The 14,790-nt window shown below is 44.9% G+C and overlaps 1 protein-coding gene across 1 annotated transcript; it reads right to left on the bottom strand.

Annotated features, from left to right (window-relative positions):
- Nucleotides 1–2,441: 2,441 nt before the first annotated feature.
- Nucleotides 2,442–7,148, bottom strand: PIP (prolactin induced protein). The gene is made up of 4 exons (XM_059656132.1): nucleotides 7,009–7,148; nucleotides 4,689–4,794; nucleotides 3,003–3,117; nucleotides 2,442–2,680 (listed from the first exon to the last, which is right to left on the bottom strand). Exons 1-4 carry the CDS (start codon nucleotides 7,101–7,103, stop codon nucleotides 2,556–2,558), a joined length of 441 nt encoding a protein of 146 aa, XP_059512115.1. The 5' UTR covers nucleotides 7,104–7,148; the 3' UTR covers nucleotides 2,442–2,555.
- Nucleotides 7,149–14,790: the final 7,642 nt, after the last annotated feature.

Genomic DNA, 14,790 nt, shown 5'->3' with positions numbered 1-14,790 from the left:
AGAGGGAGGCCAGACTGTGGCTTAGGCCCACTCCCTGCATCATCAGTTGAACATCCCCCAAGGGCTCCTTGTCTGTGAGTAGGCACAGCCTGGGCTGAGGGGACCCCTACCCCCCCTTGGGAGATAACGACCTGCTGGCTTAGGCCTGCTCCCGGGTGGCAGAGGGCAGGCCCAATCCCTAGGTGCAGCCCCTGGTCGGGCTCAGAGCAGGGCCGATTGGGGAGTTGGGGCACCGCCCCCTTTCATGCACAGAGCAGGGCGGATTGGGAGGTTGCGATGCCACCCTCAGTCACGCTCAGGGTAGGGCCAATTGGGGGGTTGGGGTACCGCCCCCTGTCACACTCAAGGGAGGGTCGATGGGGAAGTTGCGGCACCACCCCGTCACACACAGAGCAGGGCCAATCAGGGGGTTGGGGTGCTGCCCCCTGTCACGCACAGAGCAGGGCCCATCAGGGGGGTTGGGGCTCCTTACCCTGTCATGCACAGAGCAGGGCCCATCAGGGGGTTGAGGAGCTCCCCCCTGTCACTCACAGAGTAGGGCCGATAGGGGAGTTGGGGCACCACCACCTGTCACACACAGAGCAGGGCAGATCAGGGGGTTGAGGCGCTGCCACTGTCACACTCAGGGCAGGGCCGATGGGGAGGTTATGGCTCTATCCTGTCACACACAGAGCAGGGCCCGTGGGGGGGGAGGGGGGTTGGGGCACTGCACCCTGTCACACACAGAGCAGGGCCGATCAGGGGGTGGGGCGCCACCCCCTGTCACACACAGAGCTGCAGGGCGATCAGGAGGTTTGGGCGCTGCCCCCTGTCACGCTAATCCTGGTGCCGGGAGGCCTCGCGGCTCCGCTGATCCTGGTGCTGGGAGGCATATTACCCTTTTACTATATAGGATAGAGGCCTGGTGCTTGGGTGGGGCTGGCTGGTTTGCCCTGAAGGGTGTCCTGGATCAGGGTGGGGGTCCCCACTGGGGTGCCTGGCCAGTCTGGGTGAGGGGCTGAGGGCTAAAGCTCCCAACTGCTCCTTTTTTTCTTTTTTTTTATTCTGGGCCAGCTTTAGGTCTGGCTCCAGCTCTGAGGCCTCTGCTGCTGAAAGCAGGTATCTGGTTTGTTTGGGTTCTATAATCGAAACAATGTCTAACTCCAGCTCTGAGATCCCGGCTCGCTGAAAGCAGGTTTCTGGGGTTTTGTTTAGCTTCTATATTTGTAACAATGTTTCAAACTGCAGGCTCAGAGGCCGGCAAGGCAGGCGGGGAACGTTGGAGTCCTCCCTCACTGAAGCAAGCAAGCCTCATGTTAGTTTCAAGCTGCCTGGCTCCCGGCCGCCATCTTGGCTGGCAGTTAATTTGCATATCACCCTGATTAGCCAATGGGAAGGGTAGCAGTTGTACGCTAATTACCATGTTTCTCTTTTATTAGATAGGATATCCTCCAGTATTTGCCTTTCTCTGTCTTAGTTCACTTAGCATAACACCCTCAAGTTTCACCCATGTTACAAATGGAAGGATTTCCTTCTCTCATGGCTAAATAATATTCCAATGTGTATATATACTAGTATATGGTTGTTTTTAATAGGGCACATGATAAAGCATGTAACAAGAATATCAGTGTATTTTTGTCACATGTTAGGCATACAATCAATATTACTATTCTATTTAACATATCAAGTGAACTCTCCCAATGACTGTTTTCCTGCTCTGGATCTGATTCCCATTTAAGATCAGTGGTCTAGAGGATATGGCCCACCTTCTTGCCTTACAAACTGATTGTGTGCTGTCCCCTTGTCAGCCTCTTCTCTGGGCCACCTGGTTTGCTCTTAATTCTGCCCAATATCAAAGAGCTTACCTGCCTTGAACATGCTTTGGGGTTTTGGTGCCTACTATTCTATTTGCCAGAAAGCCCTCTGCTCACATTGTGCCCATGACCCTGGCTCATATTTCCTTTCAGGAAGCACTGTCTGGCCCTCTTTTGTGGGGCTCCACAGGGCCCCCTCTGCTCTTCAGCTTACTGTGCATCCTGTGCTGCCCAATCTCCCTGAGCAGCACTTAGTTCATCATTTTTCACCAGTTGAAAAGTAGCAACAAAATAGAATTGAATACAGACCCTGTCACTGACTACTATACTAGTATACAGCTGACTCCCGTCTCCTATGATCTGAAGGGGCTCCTAGACGGACAACAGGACATAGAAGGTGAAGGAGCAGGGAAGCTTGGACGCTGGTCCAGTTTCTGCCCCTCATTTACTATGAGTTTTAGGACCACACTTTCCCACTCTGAGAATGGCCCCACTCTTCTCCATCTGCCTTCTCTCCCTCTTCATGGGCAGTAAGAACCCATAAGATCACCTCAGCAAAGTCTCTTTGAAGGAAAGAAGTTCTAGAAATTCTGGGTACTCTGAAGCTCCTCTGGGAGAGGTTTGGTCAGGAAGACACAACAGAACACCGAGAAGCCAGTGAGAAGTTTATTTTACAGATCACAACACACACCCAACCAAGTTCCTTAGAGGAAACCACCTTGGGGTGTGGTAGGAGGCAGTGAGACAAGGCTTCCAGTAAGATCAGGCCACAGGTAGCATTCTCAAGACACTAAAACGGTTTGCTTTGATGGGTATCACTGCCATATCGTTAGGGCAGATATTAAATTCACGAATGATGTCAACCACTGCTGCAATTCTTACAGTACCTGAAAGGGACAGGGACAAAGATCATAGCTTAACACTCATCCCCAGGGTCCTACCTTTTCTACCAGTATCAGACACCTCCCTAACTGGGACTCAGCTTCCTCAAATCATTTACAAATGAATCTCCCTTATTAGCTTTTCTCACACAACCCCTCACCTTTGGAACTTGGGCATGGTCTCCATTTACTCTGCTTGTCTTTCTCCTTCTCCCCCCCCCCCCCCCATCCTTCTGCCCTGGGCTCTGTGCCAGATCCGTAACCATGCTTCTCTATGGTTTCCCCTCCCTGGTGGGTAGTTCTTCCCTTGGATGACTCCTCTACTTACTGTTGACCTGAAAGTCCCAGAAGAAGGTTCTTGGAAATTCCTCGCACAGACAGGCAGTGTATTTGTAGTTAAAAGGTCCATCAACTGGAGAGTTGCTTAGCAGATAAGTTTTAATCTGTGAAGAAGGAGTTGGAGAGAGATGACCCAGTGTTAGTATGAGAAGTAGGAAAGGGAGAGAAAGACAAGTGAGGGTCAAGGGAGAGGAGGAGGATGTCTTTAGTGGGCAAAGAGCAGGGGTGGAGGTGGGGAGAGGCCTGGGGGGAGTCCACTTTTGTAGAATCATTTCAGGAGCTGAACTCAAGGTTAGAAGATTTTCTGTCCTCATGTCCTCCTATTTCTGCATTAGCATGTGGGTGTATGGTTCGGGAGGGTGGCGGTGAGTGAACCAGAGTCAGGAGAACTCATCCGGGCAGCAGTTCATCTGGGGGAGTGGGGGTCAGGCTTGCCTTGGTTCATAGCCAGGGCTCCAGGAATTGACCTGTGGGTGCAAGCCCGACTTCTGGGGTGTGAAAGCCAAAACCAGGCCTTATTGCCAGAACCGTGACCAAGTTCCAGCTGAGCTCCTCCCAAACTCTGGGATCTTTAGTAAGTAGAGAATCCCTTGGATGACTTAAGGTACTTCAGCTTGAAGGTAAACTTTCTTTTGTCTTTCCTAACTTGAGCATGCTGTACAGCAAGCATGTCAAACTCATGGCCCATAGGCCGCATGCCTCATTTATTTGGTCTGTGTTAGCCTTTGAGTTTGACATGCTTGCTGTACAGCTTAAGATCCCAAAGTGCTGCATATGTGTTTCAGCAGAGTCAGGTTAATGTTCTAGTTCATGGTCAGCACAGGGGTTTAATCCTGGGACCATAGATCCAAGGAGTCTGTGAAGTGAATAGAATTCAGTGAGTTTGTGAAAATAAATTATATGTTTATTTTCCTAAGTTCCCATCAACATTGAGCATTCCTTCTGCTGTGAATGCCACCAACTATCCACAGTGGCATTAGAAGCAAGTGATTTTTATCACAAGGAGAAACAGATTTGTTCATGCTACATTAGAGATTTATATATCTCAAAAGAGTGCCTGCCCTCATGGCTACCCTGAACACAGGGGCGGAGGTTATCACCAGGCTGCGTGGCCATGGCTGGGGCTGGTTGTCTGTCTCTTGATACCTGCCCAGGTAACTGGCAACTCTGCACCGAATAGTCCATCAGCCCCAAATAGTGAGTTCAAGTGTTCTCACCATTGCAATTTTACTTAAAAATACTTCGGAGATCCTGGTGTTTCTTTAAAGAAGGCTAGCCTTGCCTTGTTTATCTTTTTATTACATTTACAACAATATATCTTCATGATTCAGAACTTTCAATACTTGTATAATTAAAACAAAAAATAAGGACCCATTGGATATGTATGATTTTTTGTCAAAGACCATTGCACAGTTGAAGATACTTAATCAGGCTAAGCAACCACAATCATCACATAGGTAATCTTTATAAACTAAAATTTAACTATTCTGTTGTGAATATATTGCCTTTGCAGCTAATGTATAAAGAAACATGTATTACTGTATCACACATTTATTTTTAATAATTTTATTACTGCCCTTTAATCTGGTAGTTTTCCTATGTTATCCAATGCATTTTACTTAATTAAGAAGTTGGATTTTGTTCACTTTACTCCCACCCCAGGGCTTCTACTTACCACCATACATTCTCTCAATTCTGTTGCAACTCTAAGCGTTGCAGTGACTTCTTCATTTGCCTTTGTTGTTCGGGGCAGTTGAAAGTCCATTTTGATCAACTGTCGACTGGTTTTGGGAAGACAAAAGCAGTTAGAGAGCAGAGATCAATCCATAAGAGAGGGGGAACAATGAGCAGGGTCAAGGGACCGGGGAAGGTTCGAGGAGAGGGAGATGGTCAACTGCTGAGATCAGAATTCCCTGGGAAGTTTTGATTTTTTTGGTTAGTTTGGCTATTTGTACTGATTTAGTTTTGCTTAATAAAGCAACTTGGACACTTTATTTTAAACTGAGTATCTACTTCTCTTCCACTGACAAAACACACACACACAAACAAACAAATAAACAAAAAACCAATGAAAGTACAGTATCACATGTCATTTCCTAATAAAACTCCATAGGTTCTGCTGATTGTCCACTGACAGGGAGGGCTCATGTCATAATAAAATTAGTATTAAATTTCATATTAACGAATCATAAACACTTCAGTGCACTGGAAGTGAGACCTTTCTTGAAGATTCTCCTTCTTTGGTTCTTGGTGGGGTCTAGGATTTGTACTTAGTACTTAGTTCTGTAGGGGATTCGGACACAATGCCATATTGGAAACTACAGCTTCCACCTTACATTCAGGCCACACACCACAATCTGCTGGGGAAAAGGACATGGAGACAAAGAGAATAGTCAACTGTTTCCCTTCAGTCAGTGAGGAGGGGGTTCAGGACCAGCAGAGTTACTTTCTCTTTCCCAGAAACTCCTGCCAAAGCTCCTTCAATATTGGGTGAGACAAGAGGGAATTCAGTTTCTTTGCCTCTAGTACTTCCCAGCCGCATTTTCCTAGGGGAAAGCATCAGATTCCAGAGAGATTCCAATTCTTGTGCCAGCTGCTCTAGCACTCAGTACACAGGGAAGGGGCACGCATCCTTCAGTTTCTTCAGAATTCCTCCCGTTTGTAACTGTATTTAAGACTGACAGGATGATCCAGCACAGCTAGAGAGACTAATCACCCCAGTTTGCGTGACAGCGAGGGGTTTGCTGGGAGGGGATTTCAGCGCTAAAACCAAGATATTCATGGGCAAACTTGGATGGTTGGTCACCCTAAGTAGCACAGCTTATCAACAACTTGCTGCCCCTCAGGGCTAAGTGGAGTGACATTCTGTATCTGAACCTGTCCCCACTCAGGGTTTCTTAGATACCCACCCACCTCCGTTACATCAGCTTGTCAAAACCCTGACAGGTTTCTCCAGGGAAGCATCTGGTCCTTCCACAGAGGGTGCAACCAGAATCACAATCCAGAAACTCTACATCCCAAACGCTTTTCCTGTAGAGAAAAATCCCTAGATCTGATGAGTGTCCATGCTTCTCCCTCCAAATTGTCCCATTTCTTACTTCATTTTGTGTGCCCCAATTTTCCTGTTTCCTTCAAACATGTGCCCTTAATGAGTTGGCTTCTGAACCCATGCTCCCAGGTCCCAGTGGGAGACAGGGGGTGGAGTGGGGAGTCATGGGCAAGTGGTCCTCACATTTGTCTTCAGGCTTCAGCATAGGAAGAATGTCCAAAGTGCTGGGCAAGCTCAACCTTGGACTGTGGGGCCAAGGATCAGTGTCCAGGGCTTCTGATCATTCAGTGAGTTCTGCCAAAGGTGCCCAAAGCTATTGTTGGAACTCACAGTCCTGCTAAACCCTCTCCTCTAGGAGGCAAGGTGTGACAAGGTGAAGTTCACTGAGCAGAAATCTAATTAAGGTATAGACCAGTGATGGCGAACCTTTTGAGCTCGGTGTGTCAGCATTTTGAAACACCCTAACTTAACTCTGGTGCTGTGTCACATATAGAAATTTTTTGATATTTGCAACTATAGTAAAACAAAGACTTATATTTTTGATATTTATTTTATATATTTAAATGCTATTTAACAAAGAAAAATCAACCAAAAAAATGAATTTGTGTGTCACCTCTGACATGTGTGTCATAGGTTCGCCATCACTGGTATAGACTATGGACAACATGTAGGCCAGAACCTTAGAGAAAGAATGATTGTTAATTACAGCCTACATGTGCACTGGGAGCCTTATTTCCATGGGCAACTTAGAAGCACCCAGGGGAAATGTAAGGGGAATTGATGGAGTTCCTAAGAAGAGAGAGATGGGATTGCTATGAGTTCATAAGAGCTCCCAGGATTAGATCTCTGGGAAGTTGAAAAAGTTTTCAGGAAGGGATATGTGGATTTCTAGGATAAAAGCCCCCCCCTCAAAAGATTTTTTTGTAAGGAGAAAGGCTTGGCTCACGTGTCTTCCTGAGCTTTGTTGATCCCCAGCTGCAGACAGAGAACCAGGAGCAGGGCAGCATGGCTGGCCCTGAGCAGGAGCTGAAGAGAGTACATGCTGGAAGAGACAGAATCTGATGCCCCAGAGAAGTAGGGTTCAGGTGCCCAGCACACTCTTTATGTACAGATCAAGGGAGTGGGAGAGCTGCCATGCAGACTCACGTGACTAATCACCCTATTACCCTTTTCACTCATGATCTTTCCTTGTTGAGCTAGTTTGTTTTTCTATGGAAAAAGTCAACATTCACGACAGCATTAGAGTCTGGGAGAGAAGTTAGATAATCCTTCTTCAGTTTCTCAGTACTAGAGTTTCTCAGAATGTCCAGGACCTCAAAAGATACACGGATCTTTCCTCGCTTGCAGAAATGGTTTCTTATCCCTCATCATTATACACCTGTGTATCCAGCTGTATGTAGACTTAGCTTCAGTCTTTCCTCCCCTACTCTCTGGAGGCAAGAGAACTCAGCTGTGGAAGCAGATTTCAGATCGTAGCTCTAGGACACATTTGCTTGATTACCTTGTACTAATTCAAGAGGATATGCTAAAAAAAGTGTTAGGGAGGTAGGGTGACCAAGGCTTCCCTAAGAGTCACAACCAACCATGCAGGGGAACTAGAGATGAGCTTCTCTGGATGATGGAGAACTGAGGCCATAGCACTGGGTGATATAAATATTTGTGTGATTAAATCCTGTTTTTATTTCATGGATAATGGCAATGTCCTTCAGATGCCAAGATCCCCAACTACCCAAAGTCCCCAGTACAGGGCAATACCATGACTTGAGACAGTTCCTGTAAATAGTTGGCATTCCCAAATCAGACTTCCCAACACTCAGTAGTTTGGTTATTTAACTACTGACGTGACCACTTTTTTACACTTGTCTCACAGCACAAGGCACACATCAAGACTCACAATGAGGTTTCCCTCCTTTAGAATAGAACCCAAACTGTGACCAGAAGATTTCTCTGACCCAGGAATTTCTCTCCCTGGAAAGCGGGGCGGGGGGAGAGGGGGTGATTCAATCTTGCTGACACTGGCATTGTGATATTTATCTTTATTCAGTTAAATCTATTCCTTAACCTTTGACGCGTGACATTGTAAAATTTGTTCCTGTTCTTTGCATGGCAGATGGCAGGCTGGGAAGATCCTCTCTGGTATGGATGTGGAAAATCAGAGTCCTGGGAGTTACATATGTATGTTGCCATAGGCATGATTCAGAATTAAAATTTAGATGTATGCTTCTTTCTAAATTGCTCTGCTGCTTATTCTACTCCTGCACTTTCCTCCTCATTCCTTTGAACTTGACATAATTCATGTCATTCCTCATTTATAACTGGCTATTCTTGTGATCATTTACTTTCTTCTTTGTTTCTATTCCATGTACTCAAGAATGATGCTTTCATTTCACCTCACCCTGGTCACAATGGCCCCTTTTTATAAACATTCTTCCACTTTGTAATTTTCTTTACACCTGCTCTTTTGCTTACTTAGTTGAATAATTTCCATCAGAGGGACATGCTAGCTGAGATTAATGAAGAAGTAAGGTGAAAGAATTTAGGAAGCATTCACATGGGAAAATCCAGGAAGGGCTCTTTGCTGGACTTGAACTCCCTTTGCAGGCACAGCCCCACTCTTGAGGACGTACCTCCAGCATATTCCCAATGAAGCAGTGCTCCCAAAGGAGCAGATGCTAGTGGGTTGAGAGAATCTATTGAAGGTAAAGAGGCTCTTCTCCCATAGGCCAGTGTGAACTGCAATATTCAGAGCCTTCAATGTATACAATAAATCCTAGGTACTATGAAGGTCATGGCTAGTGTGGTGGTTAATTTTATGTGTCAACCTGGATAGACAATGATACCTATTTTTTGGTAAAACACCAGTCTAAAGATATCATTCTAAAGGTATTTTTAAACCAATAGACATTGGATAAAGCTGATAACCCTCATAATGTTGGCAGTCTCATCCAATCAGTTGGAACCCTTAAGAGAAAGGACTGAGGGGAAGAAGAAATTCTGCTGCCAGAATGCCTTCATATTTCAAACTTTTCAGTCTCCACTATTATGTGAGTCAATTCCTGTTGGTTGAGTTTCTCTTTTGAGAACCCTAATACAGCTGGTGTTTGTTAAGGGACCATAAATGTTGAAAAGGTTGGAATTCATATTGGTTGAAAGCATATTTGAAACCTTGGAGTGAATTCAGGTTCTAAACCCATGATATGGCAGGTGTTTCAGATAGGCAGATGGAAAGGTCAAATGGGGACTGGAGACATGACGCCACCTGGACACATTGTGCTGAATCTTAGAATATTTCAGTGACACTTCAATAGGCAGTAAAGTCCTGGGATAGAAGACAGATTATTGCCTATTGAACATAATTTTGAGAGACACCATATGATGATATTTGCATCTATTTTAGTTTAGAAATTATTTTTTAAGTGCTGGTCATGTATTGATCAAGGATGTTATGAAAAATAATAGCCGTGGAATAATGGAACATGGTAAGGATGGCTTAAGGGCCAGTATGAATGACCATACTTTTTGTTTTTTACTCCATCATGTATGTTTGATTTTAGGACTCTTGAGTATATTGGCCTTATTTAAATATTTGCAGACATTGGTTAAATAATTCTGATTTAAACAACAATGGATATTATTCTAGAAAGTGGTGTGGTTTGAGGGCTAAAAAACCAATAAATCACTGCAACATCTTCAACTACTACCCAAACCGCATAGAAGATCTGTATGGAGATGAACAGTATCAGGCAAACCTTGCAGCCATGTGTTTTATTATACATTTTCACTGGGTTTAGCCTCACGCCAGGAACTAGGCAAATCCACCAGACAAAAATCCATGTGTCCCAACTCTGTTTCGCAGTTCACACAGAGGTGTCAATATTCATGGGGCTGACTGTATCTGAAAAGATCAATATTTCAGAGGTAAGATAGGATTGAAATAGCTGTAGATGGTATGTAGGAATGCTTTCAGAATTTTATGACAAAAATTTGAGGATAATAATATCTTCTTTCCCATATTATTATTTAGAAAACCAATCTAGCAGATGGCACCTAGAAACAAATATTGTGATTTCCTTTAAGTAAGGAAGAAGATTACTATGTTTGAGCAGAGTGGCTCAGTTGGTTATCATCCCATGCACCTAAAGGTTTCTAGTTTGGTTCCTGCTCAGAGCACATACCTGATTTGTGGGTTTGGGTTTGATCCTCAGTTGGGAAGCGTATGGAGGCAATTGATTTCTCTCTCTCTCTCTCTCTCTCTCTGTCTCTCTCTCTCTCTCTCTCTCTCTCTCTCTTTCCCCCTCTCCCTTTCCTTCTCTCTTTCTCTCTCTTTTTCCCTCTTCTCCTCATCTTCCTCTAAACATGTCCTTGGGTAAGCATTAAAAGAAAAAGACTACTAGGTGTAAGAAACCAAATAGAGGTTGATAAAATCAGATTGTAAACAACCCAGGAGGCTCATGGAAAAGACGTAAGAGGAAGGGATTAAAGATAAAGGAGAAACTTGCATAGGCTATATTTACAAAGAGAAAGGTGATCCTAGCCTTGACAGGGCTCATGAGAAAGGAATATAGGAATGATAAAAAAAAGTGAGTTATACAAGCCAACACACATTGAGTACATAAATGTGAATAACACTGTGCTAAAGATTTTACATGTATTAACAGAATCTTCAAAAAACCCAAATGAAGTAGGTTGCCATTTTTGCCCCATTTTAAGAATGAGTAAATGGAGGCAAGTAGTAGGTAAATATATTGAGCCCAGGTCCCATAGTCAATAATGGGTGGAGCCAACTTTGGATCCCAGTTTTGTGGAATCTGAAATTTTTGTTTTATAATACTGGGAACCTCTTTCAGAAATAGAATGCAAACTTAAAAATATGAAATACAGATACAGGACATTGGTAGAGGCTGTGAGGGGTCTGGAGGTTCGTGTCATTAACTTTATGGTGAATATAGCTTTGGATGAAGCCAGAATTTGAACAGTTTGTTTTTAGATCCTGAACTTTTAACTACTCTACTGCCTATTGGTGAGGACAAGGGCCATTAAGGCCTTCCCAAACTCTAATAGAGAGTCCCAAAGTGAGTAAATAAGAGACATGCTATAAGCATACATTTTGCCTTCTCTGACCATTCTAGGGTGTTTCTCCACCCTAAGGTCAATATGAACAATCTCAGCATTTTTCTTTTCTTCTATTTACTTATCCAGTCCATTCAGATAATCCACTCTATAAATATTGATTGAGCACCTACCATTACAAAGAGGTTTTAGGTGATGACTATGCAGAGATGAATATAGATGTATAGTAGAAGAGGCAGCCAAAATGTCACCAAAAAAGGACTAGCACTGAGGCAGGTCTGCTCTGGCATGTCTGAAATGTGTGGTTCGACTTTGTGGAAGAAAGATTTCATAACATGAGTCCATGTGATTTTGAGTATTTATTAAAGCTGGAGACAGCAAATTAAAGGAAGGGCTTAAGACAGATGCGACAAGATGACAGCAGCAGGAGTGAGCCTAGACACAGAAAAGGAAATCACAGTAACAGAAGTGAGCCATGGTGGGCTGCATGGACTCAGGAAACAAGTGACAGAGGTAAAAGGAGGGCTCTGGGAGAAGGTTAAGGGGGTTAGTCGAGGCCAGTGGTTGGCAAACTGCAGCTCGCGAGCCACATGCGGCTCTTTGGCTCCTTGAGTGTAGCTCTTCCACAAAATACCACTTGTACAGTGAGCGCACATGTGTGGACACACACGTACAGTGAGATTGAAACTTCGTGGCCTATGCGCTGAAGTCGGTATTTTGTTGAAAAGCCACACTCAAGGGGCCAAAGAGCCACATGTGGCTCACGAGCCGCAGTTTGCCGACCACTGGTCTAGGACAAGCTACCACTGCCTGCTGCTCCCCTGGTAGCAAGTCTTGTAGGGACCCTTAAGAGAAAGAAAGCAAAAGTACACACCTGAGGAAAGGTGATGTGGGCACACTCAGAAGGGAGTGCACACAGGGTCTTTGTCTTGAAGCTTCTTATCTGTTTTCTATATCTGTTCTCTATCTGGAGTTTTAGGGGAGGTCTCAGGGAAGAGTCTGAACAGAATATTCAATAGCCTTCCTGATGCATCAAAATGAGTATATAGAGGAGTTTGGATTTATTCTCTGGTAGCTTTACTGTTTTACTTTTTATCTTGGATTCGTCTGACTCTAATTGTTTTCGTTTTATTATTTATTCCCCTGGACTTCATCTGTCTTGGGGTTTTGCTAGCACTAATGACATCAACTGGGTCTCTGTTATCTATCTTCTTGATCAGGGGGATTTAAGCTACTCACTCTCTGGCTGGGAAGGTGAGCTATAAATTATCTGCACCTAAATGTCCTTGGTTAGGGAAGATAAGATCTCATGATTTATCAGCAGGCTGTTCATTGCTCAGCCTTGTTAACTATTTTGTCTCAGTTTCCCTCATTCCACTTGCCAAAGAATTTTCCTAGCTTTTTACTATCCTGCCTCAAAAAATAACAAATTTAATAGTCTGTGGTCAGCATTGCAATAATAGTTTCTGTTTATCGAGGTCTATTAAATATTTTTTAGGTAAACCTAAATGGAATTGCAGCTTTCGAATCCATCCGTCCATTTTAAAAAGCAACCAAATAATATACCTAAAAACAATAAAATACAAATTTGATTAAAAAGTTTTGAATAATTTCATAGAACTTTATTATAGTTACTAGGGGCCCAGTGCACAAAAATTTGTGCACTGGCGTTGGGGGGGGGGGGAGTGTCCCTCAGCCCCACTTGTGTCCTCTCACAGTCTGGGACCCGTCGGGAGATAACAACCTGCTGGCTTAGGCCCACTCCCAGGTGGCAGAGGGCAGGCCCAATCCCTAGGTGCCTGCCCCACAGCTCCTGGTCGGGCTCAGAGCAGGGCTGATTGGGGAGTTGGGGCGCCGCACCCTGTCATGCACAGAGCAGGGTGGATCAGGAGGTTGCGATGCCACACTCAGTCATGCTCAGGGTAAGGCCGATTGGGGGCTTGGGGAGCTGCCCCCGTCACACTCAAGGCAGGGTCGATGGGGAGGTTGCGGCTCTACCCTGTCACACACAGAGCAGGGCCCATGGGGGGGTTGGGGCGCCACACCCTGTCACACACAGAGCAGGGCCAATCAGGGGGTTGGGGCGCCTTCCCCTGTCACGAACAGAGCAGGGCGGATAGGGAGGTTGTGGCCCTGCCCCCTGTCACACACAGAGCCGCAGGGTGATCAGGGGGTTTGGGTGCTGTCCCCTGTCATGCTGCTCCAGGGGCCAGAAGGCCTCACAGCTCCACTGATCCCAGTGCTGGGAGGCATATTACCCTTTTACTATATAGGATAGAGGCCTGGTGCACGGGTGGGGGCCAGCTGGTTTGCCCTGAAGGGTGTCCTGGATCAGGGTGGGGGTCCCCACTGGGGTGCCTGACCAGCCTGGGTGAGGGGATGATGCCTGTTTGCAGCTGGTCACACCCCCTTCAGGGTGGGGGTCCCCACTGGGGTGCCTGACCAGTCTGGGTGAGGGGCTTAGGGCCGTTTTCAGGCTGGCGGGTGACTGAAGCTCCCAGCCTCTCCTTTTTTCCTTTATTTTTTATTCTGGAATTTATTTACCTCCTATGGCTGTCACTGGAGCTGAGAGCCGGCTTTAGCTCAAACCTCGGCTGCTGAAAGCAGGTTTCTGGCCTTTGTTTACCTTCTGTATTTGAAACTTTGTTGCAACTCCAGCTCTGAGATCCCGGCTGGCTGAAAGCAGGTTTCTGGGGTTTTGTTTAGCTTCTATATTTGTAACAATGTTTCTTAGAGAGCAGCTCAGAGGCCAGCAGCGGCAGGCGGGGAACCTGGCTTTCTCTGTCACTGAAGCAAGCAAGCCTCCTGCTCATGTCAGTAGCCTGGCTGCCTGCCGCCATCTTGGTTGGCAGTTAATTTGCATATCACCCTGATTAGCCAATGGGAAGGGTAGCAAAGTTATGGCTAATTACCATGTTTCTCTTTTATTATATAGGATTCTTATAGGGACAATAGAGAAGTTTTATACATTATATTCCACAGACACCTTTCTTAATGTCTACACTGAGTATTTTTGTCATAGGACCCTCCCACTGTGAAAGACCTCAGAAGTAGAGATCAGCTCCTTTTGTCTCTTTTTCTCATGAGAATCACATGCTTTTGAACTGTGTATAGATTCTTTAAACATCAAAAGCAACAGTAAGAACAAAACCTTAGAGAGTGCTTACTATAAGGCAGACTCTATTCTAAGTGCTTAATGTATTAATTTGCCTATTCTTTAAAATGATTACATAACTTAAGTATATCCCATCTTATGGATAGGGAATTTGAGGCCTAGAGAGATACCAGGTGTACCGGTTAATAATGTGGATTTTATAATCAAAGAAAACACAATAATTTCAAGAGAAACATCGAAAGTGTTTTATTCAAAGTAATGTCCATCACTAGCTACACATTTACCCATCTTTCAGGTAATTTGTGGATACCATCCCAATAGAACTTTTCTTAGTTTGAGGCAAACCATTCAGAGACCCAATTTTCCATTTCTTTGTATGTTTTGAAGTGCTGCTTAGAAAGTGCATGTGCCATCAATTGGAACAAGTGGTAATCTGAAGAAGCAAGGTCTGGTGAATACAGCGGGTGGGTTAATACTTCCCAGGCAAGATCTTTTAACGTATCTTTAACTGGTTTTGAAGTGTGTGATGGTGCGTCATCATGA

Source organism: Myotis daubentonii, chromosome 10, assembly GCF_963259705.1.
Source record: "Myotis daubentonii chromosome 10, mMyoDau2.1, whole genome shotgun sequence".
Lineage (NCBI taxonomy): Eukaryota > Metazoa > Chordata > Mammalia > Chiroptera > Vespertilionidae > Myotis > Myotis daubentonii.
The sequence above is the reverse complement of the archived record's forward strand: the minus strand, read 5'-3'. Positions and strand labels throughout refer to the sequence as shown.